The sequence below is a fragment of the Pseudocercospora fijiensis genome (assembly GCF_000340215.1).
Source record: "Pseudocercospora fijiensis CIRAD86 unplaced genomic scaffold MYCFIscaffold_2, whole genome shotgun sequence".
Classification (NCBI taxonomy): domain Eukaryota; kingdom Fungi; phylum Ascomycota; class Dothideomycetes; order Mycosphaerellales; family Mycosphaerellaceae; genus Pseudocercospora; species Pseudocercospora fijiensis.
The window spans coordinates 139,437-150,069 of NW_006921533.1; the positions used below are offsets into that span (position 1 = coordinate 139,437).

Sequence of the window (10,633 nt, forward strand, 5' to 3'; positions counted from 1 at the left end):
CTCCGTAGGGATTTCCTAGAGACCTTAAAGGTAGAGGGGGAAGAGTAGAAGGAATTATCGGAGCTAGGGCTCAAGGAGTCGGAACTCGAGGGCCTAGTTAAGCTATAGTACTAGGGGCTACAGTTCGACTTAGTTGCTAAGAAGGATAGTTAAATTGTTTTCGAAGGGCTTCTATTCTAAATTTAGGTAGAAAAACAATCTCCTACTAGTAATAGGCCTCGAGGAGAGGAAGTATAATAGCGAGCTTTAGGAGGGTAGGACTATTACGGAAGCGGAATAGGGTAGCGTATAGTATAACTAGGGGCCCGAAGTACTACGTACGGTCCTAAATATAGTAGAACCCTTAGTCTTATATATACCGGTAGGGCCTATAGTTTAGACGAAGGTAGCCTTTAGCTCCGTAATAGTAATAGCGACCCTCTATACTAGGGATAGATTAAAAGGCAAAGGCATCGAAGGTTAGCCCTTATACAAACTAGTTATTATATATCTAAGTTATAGGGGTATTATCGCTCTAGAGGGGATAGAGGCGCTATAGGGTATACGAATCGGTATTAGTATTAACCGGACCTATAGTAGGGCCCCTCTAATTGTCTCGGGAGAGGACGTAAAGTTTTAGTTCTTAGAACTACTTAATAAGGTCGTCGATACCGGGGTCCGTAACTAGCTTAAGGGCTACCTCCTATCGCTAGATATCTAGGGTAGGGCGTATACTTAGCATTCTTTTCTTAACTGTCTCTCGTAGCTCTTTTAAATAGCTACTATCGTTACTAGTAAGGAGCGAGAAGCCCTATCGGCTACGAGCTAGGTCGTACCTAGTACGATAAATCTATTCGAAGTCGGTATAGGATTCCTTATCGTAAGGGTAGATGCTATATTTTTCGTAGATCCGAGGCATAATAGTAGGTATAGAGCCTCCTAAGCCCTTTAGAAATAGACGGCTCCTCGTAACATTATTAAGAAGCCTCCTCGGTATCCCTTTAGCGATGCTATAGAAGTCCTAACAAAAGCGAAGGGCATTACTCTTAGCCGTTTGTCTAGTATATAGCTACTTAAGGTATTTACGGGAGTTTAGCCGAACCGCGATATCCTAGTTAGTAAACTCGCGCTTAAACTTCTTTAAGAAGGCTTCCTACGTAAGAGGCTTACTACCTAGGAGCCGAGTAACTCGGGGTCGGATACTAGTTTTATAATTAGCTATAAGGAGCTTTACCGTAGTAGCCGTTTTAGCCCTTAGATAGTATCGCTTAAGGATAGTAGAAAACCTTTTAACAAAGTTAGTAGCGTTTTCTCTAATAAAGAGGGGGTTCTTAACGGTCCCTAGGAGGGGCATCTACGGCTTTAAGTCCGAGAAGGCCTAAAGAAGACCTTAGAGAAGTTAAGGGGATAGCCCTCCGGTTGCCTAGACAAGCTACTAGGGAACTTCTCGAGTACTGCCCTCCTAGGTAGTGCCTCCTTAAGCCGCTTCTCTATTTTCTATACTAGTATCCTTATCGCTTCCTAAGGCCGTAGTCCTCTCGGCATTAGAGTTAGTATCGAGGTAGTTACGAATAAAGTTTAGAGATAGGTCTCGGTAGGTACTAGTATTAGAGGGGGCCTATAAAGGCGGCTCCGCCGAGGTAGGGTTATTATTGTTTTCTTAGGAGCTTATCTCGTCGATAGAATAAACAATTTATAGAAGACGATAAACGATTAGAATAAATAGGAAGGATATAGTATCGATAAAATTAGATAGGTTGCTAGGTATACTTAAGGTAAGAAGGGAGCGTAGACGGGCTATAGCGTACTTTGTAGTACGTATCGCGTCTATGTCCTCGAAGTAAGAGGAGGGAGGGCGGTAGTCCGTATATATATAGAATAAAGGGGGCGGCGAATGTTACCTAGCTAGCTAGCTAGTATACCTGCTATACCCGTTCTAGGCCCCCTTTGTTCCTCTTTATTAATTTCTATTAACTCGTAGTATGCCGATTATAGTACCGCGGAAGGGTCGTAATAGCCTAGAAGGAAGTTTTAAGTTAGGCTCGCGCCGATTAGCGGAAGGGATAGGGGGCTATCGACTTTTCGGGGTTCTTCGTATCCCTATCTCTAGTTTCTTATAGCGGGCTCTTAGGTTTCTTTCTATATAGGTCGTTTCTTATAAGGTCCCGCCTACTATAGATAGGTAGGGGGTCGTAACATTCGTAAATAGTATTTCCTTTTACTTTAAGTCGGTAACGGTATTCCTTTTGCTTTAAGTCGGTAACGGTTTATTAGTAGTAGGACGTCTCGATACTACTAAGGTCTTTTTAGCGGTAGTATTACATTAGTAGTATAGTCCTCGCTCTAGGCGAAGGCTGTAAACGTTTCTTCTTAACTATATACATACCTGCACCTTTAAATAAATAAAGATAGCCCTACCTTTAGCTCTAGAAAATATAGTCGGAACGAGTAGGTCGTAGGTAGAGGTATATATATAGGGAACTATATACTATAGGCCTAGTACTTAGTGTCTCTTAGGTAACTACGAGGGGTCGGCGTAGTATTGTATACTTCGAAGGGAAGGCGTTGTAAATATTAAAGAGAAGAGAATAGCCGTAGGGAGGACTATATTATAGCTAGATTAGGTATATTTCCTATGTCTTTCTTGCAGTATGTTGTCGTAGCTATGTCTCCTTATATAGTGTGTATATATGTGTCTAATTATAAAGGTAGTTTTGTGTGTTCTAGGGTACAAAAAAGGAGAGGGGGTACAAGTGTATATACCTATACTAAGCCGGGTTTCCCTACTATAATAGAAAGGCAGAATGCTACCCTATAGCAGTACCTACGCAGCTATATTAATAAGAACCCCGACGATTAGGTTAACCTCCTATAACCTATAGAATTCGTATATAATAATAGTATATACTTATTAACTAAGGTTTCGCTATATATAGCTATAATAGGCTAAAACGCCGCGTTGCTATAGGATCTATTCGCCTCGCTCGAGGCCGAGCGTAAGGAAAGGGAAGCGCGTTAAGTACTAGAGACACTAGCGGTAATAGAACGTGTCTAGAAGATGCGAGAAATCTATACTAAGATAGCTAAAAAGCTAACAAAGGCTTAAGAGTACTAAAAGACCTACTACGACAAGCGTTATACGCTAATAACCTTTAAATAAGGCGATATAGTTATGCTTAGTACGAAGAACCTCCGTATCCGCAAATACCTATTACCTAATAGTAAAACAAGGCCTAAACTTGCACTAAGGTATATTAGCCCTTTTTGTATCCGAGAACCTAGAGGCACCTAGGCCTATTAACTATAGCTTCTACCTTATTATACTATCTATAACACCTTCTATATATCCCTCTTTAAGCCGTACTATCTATATAAAGGCGACGAAGCACCTACTAAATACGAAGACATACTAGATAATAGTAAAGAGCTATAGTCTATAGAACGTATCTTAAAGCATCGAACTAGGCAAAGTAAGAAGGAATACCTCCTAAGATAGCAAGGCTATTTATCTAAATAGGACTCGTAGGAGGCTAAAGACTCGTTTAAGGATATAACCGAGTTATTAGATAAGTATTAGACTAGCGTAAAGAACACGAAGAAGGCTAAGAGCTTATAATATCGCTAACGCTACTAGAGAAGACCTAGGATTAATAACACCCCCGGGGTAACATTCGCTAACTAATTAGAATTAAGCAATTGTTAGTAAGAACAATAAGACTATACTACGCGCGCTACGACGCGCTAATTAGTTACTACTCTTTTAAGGACTCTACCTCTTATTTATTTATTCTATAGGGCCTCGAAGCCTAAGCAATCGGCGATACGCGCGCGCGTACGAATAACGGTAATAAAGATAATAGTATCGCGCTACAAGCTAGTAGTATGCCGGTAGCCGATACGGCTATATTAGTAACGGTATTATAGAGTATATTACTATTTAAAGAAGGAAGGACGCGACTATATTAGTAACGGTATTACTAAGTTATTATTATTTAAAGAAGGAAGTTAGAAGCAAGGTAAAGTTAGCGCTAAGACGATTAGCGCCGCTATTATTAACATTACTTACTATTATCGCTATACCTACGACGATAACCTTACCTATACTACGAGCCTAAAGCGCTATACTAACTAAGTTAAAAGATTAAACCTACTAAGGGTTTAATTAAAACTTTAAGGCTAAGTTAAAATATTAAGGCTTAAAAGATTAAGTAGCTTAATAGACTAACTAACTAAGGGCAAAAACTATAGAGCTAAGCTAGCTAGGGTCGATCTTGCGGATAATAAGTTACTCCTCGATCTTTCCGACTCTTTAAGCGAGGCGAACCTTAAATACTATACTTATAATAGCCTTTACCTATAGAAACTAGACGAGCTGTGTTTTTTAGAAGAATAGTAAATAATAGCCCTCGTAATAACAAGAACAATCCCTCGGAAACGGACAAACCCTTAAAAGCGGATATTTCTAGGTCTTTTAGAGTAGACGCAAAGAACTCGAAATAATATTACTTAGAACGGAGGCAGTACTATAATACCTCGTACGCCTACCTATTATAGTAGGGAAGACGCGCTCGTATTATAATTAGTCGATAGTCCTTAATTCTTTTATTTATATATTACTTTATTATATATAAGGATAGTATAGTTAGAGTTAAATATTATATTATATTAGAAGTAAGGTTTGATATAGTTATATAATCCGGTAGTTAAGTGTTTAATTTAGCGCGGACTAAGAAGGATAGAGGTTAAGAATAGAATATAGACCGGCTATAAGGGCGCGGCCTTTAGAAGGGAAGCCTATATTAGGACTAAAGAGGTCGTATGTAATTAGTATATAACTAGGCTCGAGTAAAGCTAGGGTCTTAATGCCTTAGGCAGGGCTTAGCGCTTAGTAATAGGCTAACTTGCCCGCTTTCCTCCCTCTTCTCCTAGTTCTTTATCGAATACTACCTATACCTACTACTACTCTATCTACCTACTAATATACCCTTCTTATACTCTACTAGTTTATTTATATAAGGATTAGTATATATCTAGGTTTTATATCTAGTAAGATATATCTTAGTTTGCTTAAACTAATAGTCCTAGTCGTTAGGCCCTTAAAGAGTAATATATTTAGTTCCTCTAAGGCGACTAGTCGATAAGAGAGCTATTATTAACGATATATCGATCTTATAGGCGCTTATAGAAGCTTAATTAAATAGTAGTTACTTTAGTGCCGTTAAGACTACTAAATATTATTTCCTACTATAGGAGTCTCTAATACTACGGATTTCCGGGCTTATAACTATTACGTATAGCGTAGTAGATTACTTACGTAATACTGCCTTACTAGCGGTTTAATATAGCTTCGTTAATCGCCTATCTTCTCCCTATTCTATAGTCTAAAATACAGTGTAAAAATCCTTCTCCTGCTAAGAAGTTACGTGTTGTCATGTGACTGAGCTTACGCGTCACACACTTCACGCACGTCGACAGAACTAAGAAGCGGACATCACATCGTGGCGGAAGGCAAATAATCTTGGTAACAAAGCAAAATTCGCACCAGGAGTGACTGGTTCCATCAGGAGTGGTGCGCCTAGCATCGAGCTCCAGGAAACAGCAGATAAAAAGCCAGACCATTAACGGCAATGCGGATAGCATCGAGCTCAAGAAAAACGGAACCGAGGAAGCATTCCGCAACGGGATCCAATACAGGTTTCAGTCGCTGTTTCATTCAGGCACGCTCGGAGGCCACAAAGCAGACAGGAAGCCATGTTCAAGCATCATTCAAGCATCAAGATCGATGGGCGTACAAGAGTATCGAGCAAGAGGTAGCAGACGGCAACGAGGACGGCGAGAGCTGCTGTGAGAAACTCAAGCTGGATAGTCAACCCGGTCAACACATTTCAATCAAATCATGCAAGAAGATGAAAGAGCTCAGACTGTAAAGAAGCCTATCACCTTTGCTCATGTTAAGCGTTCTGGTAGTGGTTGTTGCAAGGTCTTCGCATGGACGAAGAATTCCAAAAATTCGATGCAGTTCAAAGACTCCTTCGCTCAGATCACATGGCATCCTGCGATACAACCTTGGAAGAGGCGTTGAAGAGAGCGTCTTGGATCTACGACGGCGTGCGCAGCATACCGAAGATACTTCACTTGTAGTGTCGACTCGCCAATTTCCCACTGGATTTACGGATATATCGAGCTACTCTGGTTTCGGAAACGCAACCAATGGGCCACAGTATCAGTTAATGGTTTTTTTCGAAGCGAGCGGTATCGGCACTCAGTCCCAAAGCCGGCGCTCATCTCAAGGCAGGAAAGCTGTGCGGAACATAGTCAGCGCAAATGCTACGCGGTCCACGCTCGAACCCAAGTCGATCGAATTACAGCCACCTTTATGTGTTGGCATGCCGGCTGCAAATCTGCTTACAGTGGCCGGAGAACCCACCAGAGCAGTCACTGCTCAGAGATCCAGGCCCAACAAAATTTCTAGCATTGGGGGTTCCCCCGCTGTAGATGTTCGCGATCAGCTAATCGGCTTTACGTGAGATCCCGTGTTGTGACTGCGATCAACGTCTGGAAGTTTGTATCAGTAGCTCCTCGGGACAATGTCTTGCGGATTTGAGGACTCATCGCTCGAAGCCCCCTAAGACCAGGAATGCGGTGGTCCTTGGCGGAAGCGAACAAGCGAATGTCATGCCGCAGGCTTACCTTTGGCTTCACGACATAGTTGGTAGAGTAGCAGGGTCCGAGTATATCCTGGAGTGCCTTCTCGTCTTCTTGCCACTTGCGCTCAATGCTGTCCGCGTTGCTCTTGTGCCAATGGGATGCGTGGCTGTCCCAGATCACGATTATGGAACGGTGGAAGCGATCATATGAAGTCTGATCTCTCAACCAAAGCGGACAGGCACCTCACACTGAACAGCTCGACAACCCGCAGTCTACGATGAGATGCCAGACATTTGCAGATCATCACTCCACACACAATACCCTCCACATCTCACGGCTCTGGACACTTCGGATAGATCTTCGTAGTCTTGCCCACGGCATTTCTACGCCGGCTCAGAGGAGCTCACTCCCTCGGTGATTACTTCGTCAACTCAGAAGATTGCAGCACGTTGCAGCCTCCTCGCTCTTGTCTTGACCGTCTATTTCAATCATACCCTTCAGATCGTAGTGGCAGATCAACATCAGCTACACTTCCTCGGGCCCATGCTTGCCAGCATGCAAAGGTTTCGTTTCAGGATGAGATTATGGAGCATGAACCAGTCAGCGGTTATAGAAATGGTTCTGCAACAGAGTCTCGTGCGCAGCTTGGAACAAGGAACGCGTAATGCATCCAAAAGAAAAGTGGTCTCCAGTCTGGCGAAGTTGCATAGTTGGAAAGAAGTGCCAGCTGATGCCGCTGGAGCCCCTCTAGGCATACTAGGTACTCTACAGAAAGCTTTCGAATGTTGACTGCAACTCGAGACTGCTGGATCAAAGGACTGGCTATATGAAGTATCTACCAGAGCGAAGTTTGGAGCAAAAATAACTTTCGCAGGAAGCAGAACTTTATGTAGGCAAGCAGTTCTCTACCTCAGACATGCCGAACACAGGAAGAGTAAGTAAGTGCTTTATGGACACCGGCGTCGTTCTGAGTCGCCGAGCTTAGTGCTCTACCTATTCTCCTCAAGCCTACGCAACCCTAGGAGCCTTTCACCGCGCTGAGACATCGATCAAGGTTGGCAGATTCCGTTATTCTATGCACTCGGAGACCGGGCTTCGACTGCCGAAAACTCCAAGCTTTCTATTCACAACGAATCGAGGATTTTCAACCTCTGCTACATGTGTCGAAGACGAAATACAACTGTCCGCTGGACAAGCGAACGTTCTGTTGGAATTGAACATTGTCATTATCATCAAAGCCATACCTATCTCGACCCACGCGCCTGTCAAAACCTTTGGACTCGTTATGTCATCACTTTCGATAGCTTCTGTTAGCACTGCATCCTGGCTGTCTCGCTGCAAAACAAAAGCATCATGCAGCACGCAGCTGTTCTGATCTCGCTATCCAAAACCTAGACGGATGATCAGGCTGATAGTGGTCATCAGCTTTATCTCGTCTGCCCAGAATTACCAGTAAAACGTAAGAAACTAGCAGCTGCAAAAGATTGACAGACGCAAAGCACAAATTTCTTTTCTAGGCCATTTATAAACAGCAGCTGTTGCAGCGAGCATAATCTGAATTCCACTCTAACATACACGGGTACCACCGGATGAATAGACCACACAAGGCATAATGACAGATGACCATTGTCACGCCTATAGCCGCCCTGCAACGGATCGCTATGAAATTGGCGGAAAGTATCTCCGATATCTCGCACAGGGCTTGCATGTTTTTGTTGTTCTATATCGAATCATTGAGCCCCAATAGCAAAGATCTTATCGCTACTCCTACACATGCGATAATCCCAAGCTCCTTCAATATTACCTGCTCCGCGAAGGGTGCCATCTGGGAGCCTTGGACGCTCGATCCAGTCGTCAGCATAACATAGGATAACCTGCCGAAGATAGTCAAAGCAGTGTGGTGCATGCGGGGTTTTCTGCAACGCCGCCAGATCTATGGCGCCCTCGCCTAACTGCTGGATTGCACGTCGTATGCCAGCTAGACAATGGAGCTGGTGCAACATAGAGACTGAACCGTTCGTTAATCGGAAGATGACCCCCCCAGTGCTGTTTGGTGGTGGTACTTCGAGAAGGTAATCGGACCAAAGGTAGTCATAATCGTGACTGAATGAGAAATAATCGGGATCACGGCCGTATTGGCGACGTTGGTCAAAGGGTCCAGAAGATACGTGGGGATCGTTGCCGTAATGAAGTTGCTTTTGTCCGGGCTTGAAGGATAGGACGGCCACAAGGATGAAGAGAAGCAGTGCAATAATAATCTCGGTAATCAGTCGCTTCCGGTGCAAGTCATTGCGTTCTCTTTCCAGATGGCTGTCCACATTGCCCCTTTCGTCGGCGTCGAGGGGTGTGTAGGCGCCTTTTGCTTTGTCTTCGGAGAGCGGCATCACCGTCTAGCAAAAGAAGAACATCAGGGCCAGGTGACAGGAGATTTTCGAACAGCGCCGCGTTTAATCTGGTGAGGTTGTGGTCGTGACAGGCGGGTCGCTCGTCCTCGTGTCTTTGCTGGGTTCGGCGGGAATAGCCTCAGCTCATCGATGACGCGAGAGTAGGCTTTTGAGGGGCAGGCGCTCGATAAGATATGCATGCATAGTATTGTAACACGCCTATCTGTACGTAGACACTGAACAGGCTTATAGGTACGAGCTGTCTCTAGCCAAAGTATCGGTTAAGCCCTGCAGTGCTTGTCTCAATCGAGCTCGACTCTATAATAGTACTACCCTAGCTAGAACTACTAAATCGAGCCCTAGCTAACCCCGAGCCCTAGTATAACCCGAGATTACGAGATCGGCCCTTTTATATATAATCGCGTATAGAAGCGGATAATCGCGTCGCTATAAGCCCCTCTAGCTAGGCAACTACTACTATACTACTACTAGTAGCTATAAAGCTAAAGTCTATTAGTAAACTAGTAGTACTATAAAATTTAAGGTATTATTAGTAAAAATGTAATATAGTAAAATCTAAGGTATTATTAGTTACTAGCTATCTACCTAAGTCTAAGTAGATAACGCCCTACCGCTCTATAACTACGTAAGGCTATATATACTAGTACTATTACTATAGTATCTAGTAATAAAGTAGCCGCCCTACTAGCTATATAAGCGACTATTATTATTACTAGTAGTACTACTACTAGGTAGCCTATCGTTATTATTACTTATATAGTACTACCTACTAGCGGCTATAGTAAGCCTATTACCTTACTCGCTCTTCTTCGGTCTATAGTCGAGTATTCTTATAGGCTTAGAGATCTTTAATCTCTTAATAGAGTAAGTCTAGTCTAGAAAGAGGTTATAGTACTATTAGAAGTAAAGACTCGACTTATAGATTATAGTACTCGAAGCCGCCTAGATAGTAGGTAGAGCTATACGTACGGTTAGCCTTCTAGTAAGGGTATTATTAGGTACGGTACTAGCTCTTAACGTACTTCTAGCACTTAGTAGTCGTCCTTAGCTACGTAAGTAATACGCTAGGCTTAAGAGTAAATTTAGTCGTTCTAGCTATTACTATGTTCTATCGCTTAGCGACTACTATCTTATTTAGGTCGTCTAATTCGCGTACTATAGTAGTATACTTTATTTTATATAATATAGCTCCGTTTGTAAGAGATTTATAGTTACTAAAGAGTACCTCTAGCTCTTATAAACGGACTATTTTTCTATAGAACTCGATAAACTAGTACCTATAGAAGTAGCCTAGTAGTAGAATAGCGCGATTACCGCCTATCTTAGTAAGCTTTATTAAGTTATAGATATATAGATAACTATAGGTCTTACGAAGGTAGTAGTTATAGCTATACTATAGATAGCTATATAAGATCGCTAAGTGCTTTACCTCGTTACCGTTATCGTTAGCTATAGAAAGTAGGAGGCCGTTAGCTCGCAAATATAGTACCTTTACCTTAAGCAAGTATTAGTCGCTTATTATACGAGATATAGTCGCCTATAATAGTCTACTAAGGGCCTTATTATACCTCTTAAGGTTTTTAGTAAGAGTAATACGACGG

At 42.6% G+C, this 10,633-nt stretch overlaps 2 protein-coding genes across 2 annotated transcripts; one reads left to right on the forward strand and one right to left on the reverse strand.

Annotated features, from left to right (window-relative positions):
- Window positions 1–2,614: 2,614 nt before the first annotated feature.
- On the forward strand, window positions 2,615–7,416 carry MYCFIDRAFT_171197 (uncharacterized protein; the record flags this gene model as incomplete). Its single annotated transcript, XM_007924733.1, has 13 exons — window positions 2,615–2,632; window positions 5,422–5,428; window positions 5,462–5,477; window positions 5,525–5,545; window positions 5,572–5,732; window positions 5,758–5,902; window positions 5,936–6,459; window positions 6,489–6,540; window positions 6,585–6,774; window positions 6,803–6,838; window positions 6,866–7,041; window positions 7,073–7,226; window positions 7,258–7,416. 13 exons carry the CDS (start codon window positions 2,615–2,617, stop codon window positions 7,414–7,416), a joined length of 1,659 nt encoding a protein of 552 aa, XP_007922924.1.
- Window positions 7,417–8,341: 925 nt separating this feature from the next.
- MYCFIDRAFT_210184 (uncharacterized protein) lies at window positions 8,342–9,133 on the reverse strand. Its single transcript, XM_007924734.1, has one exon. The coding sequence runs from the start codon at window positions 9,009–9,011 to the stop codon at window positions 8,358–8,360; it is 654 nt and encodes a 217-aa protein (XP_007922925.1). The 5' UTR covers window positions 9,012–9,133; the 3' UTR covers window positions 8,342–8,357.
- Window positions 9,134–10,633: the final 1,500 nt, after the last annotated feature.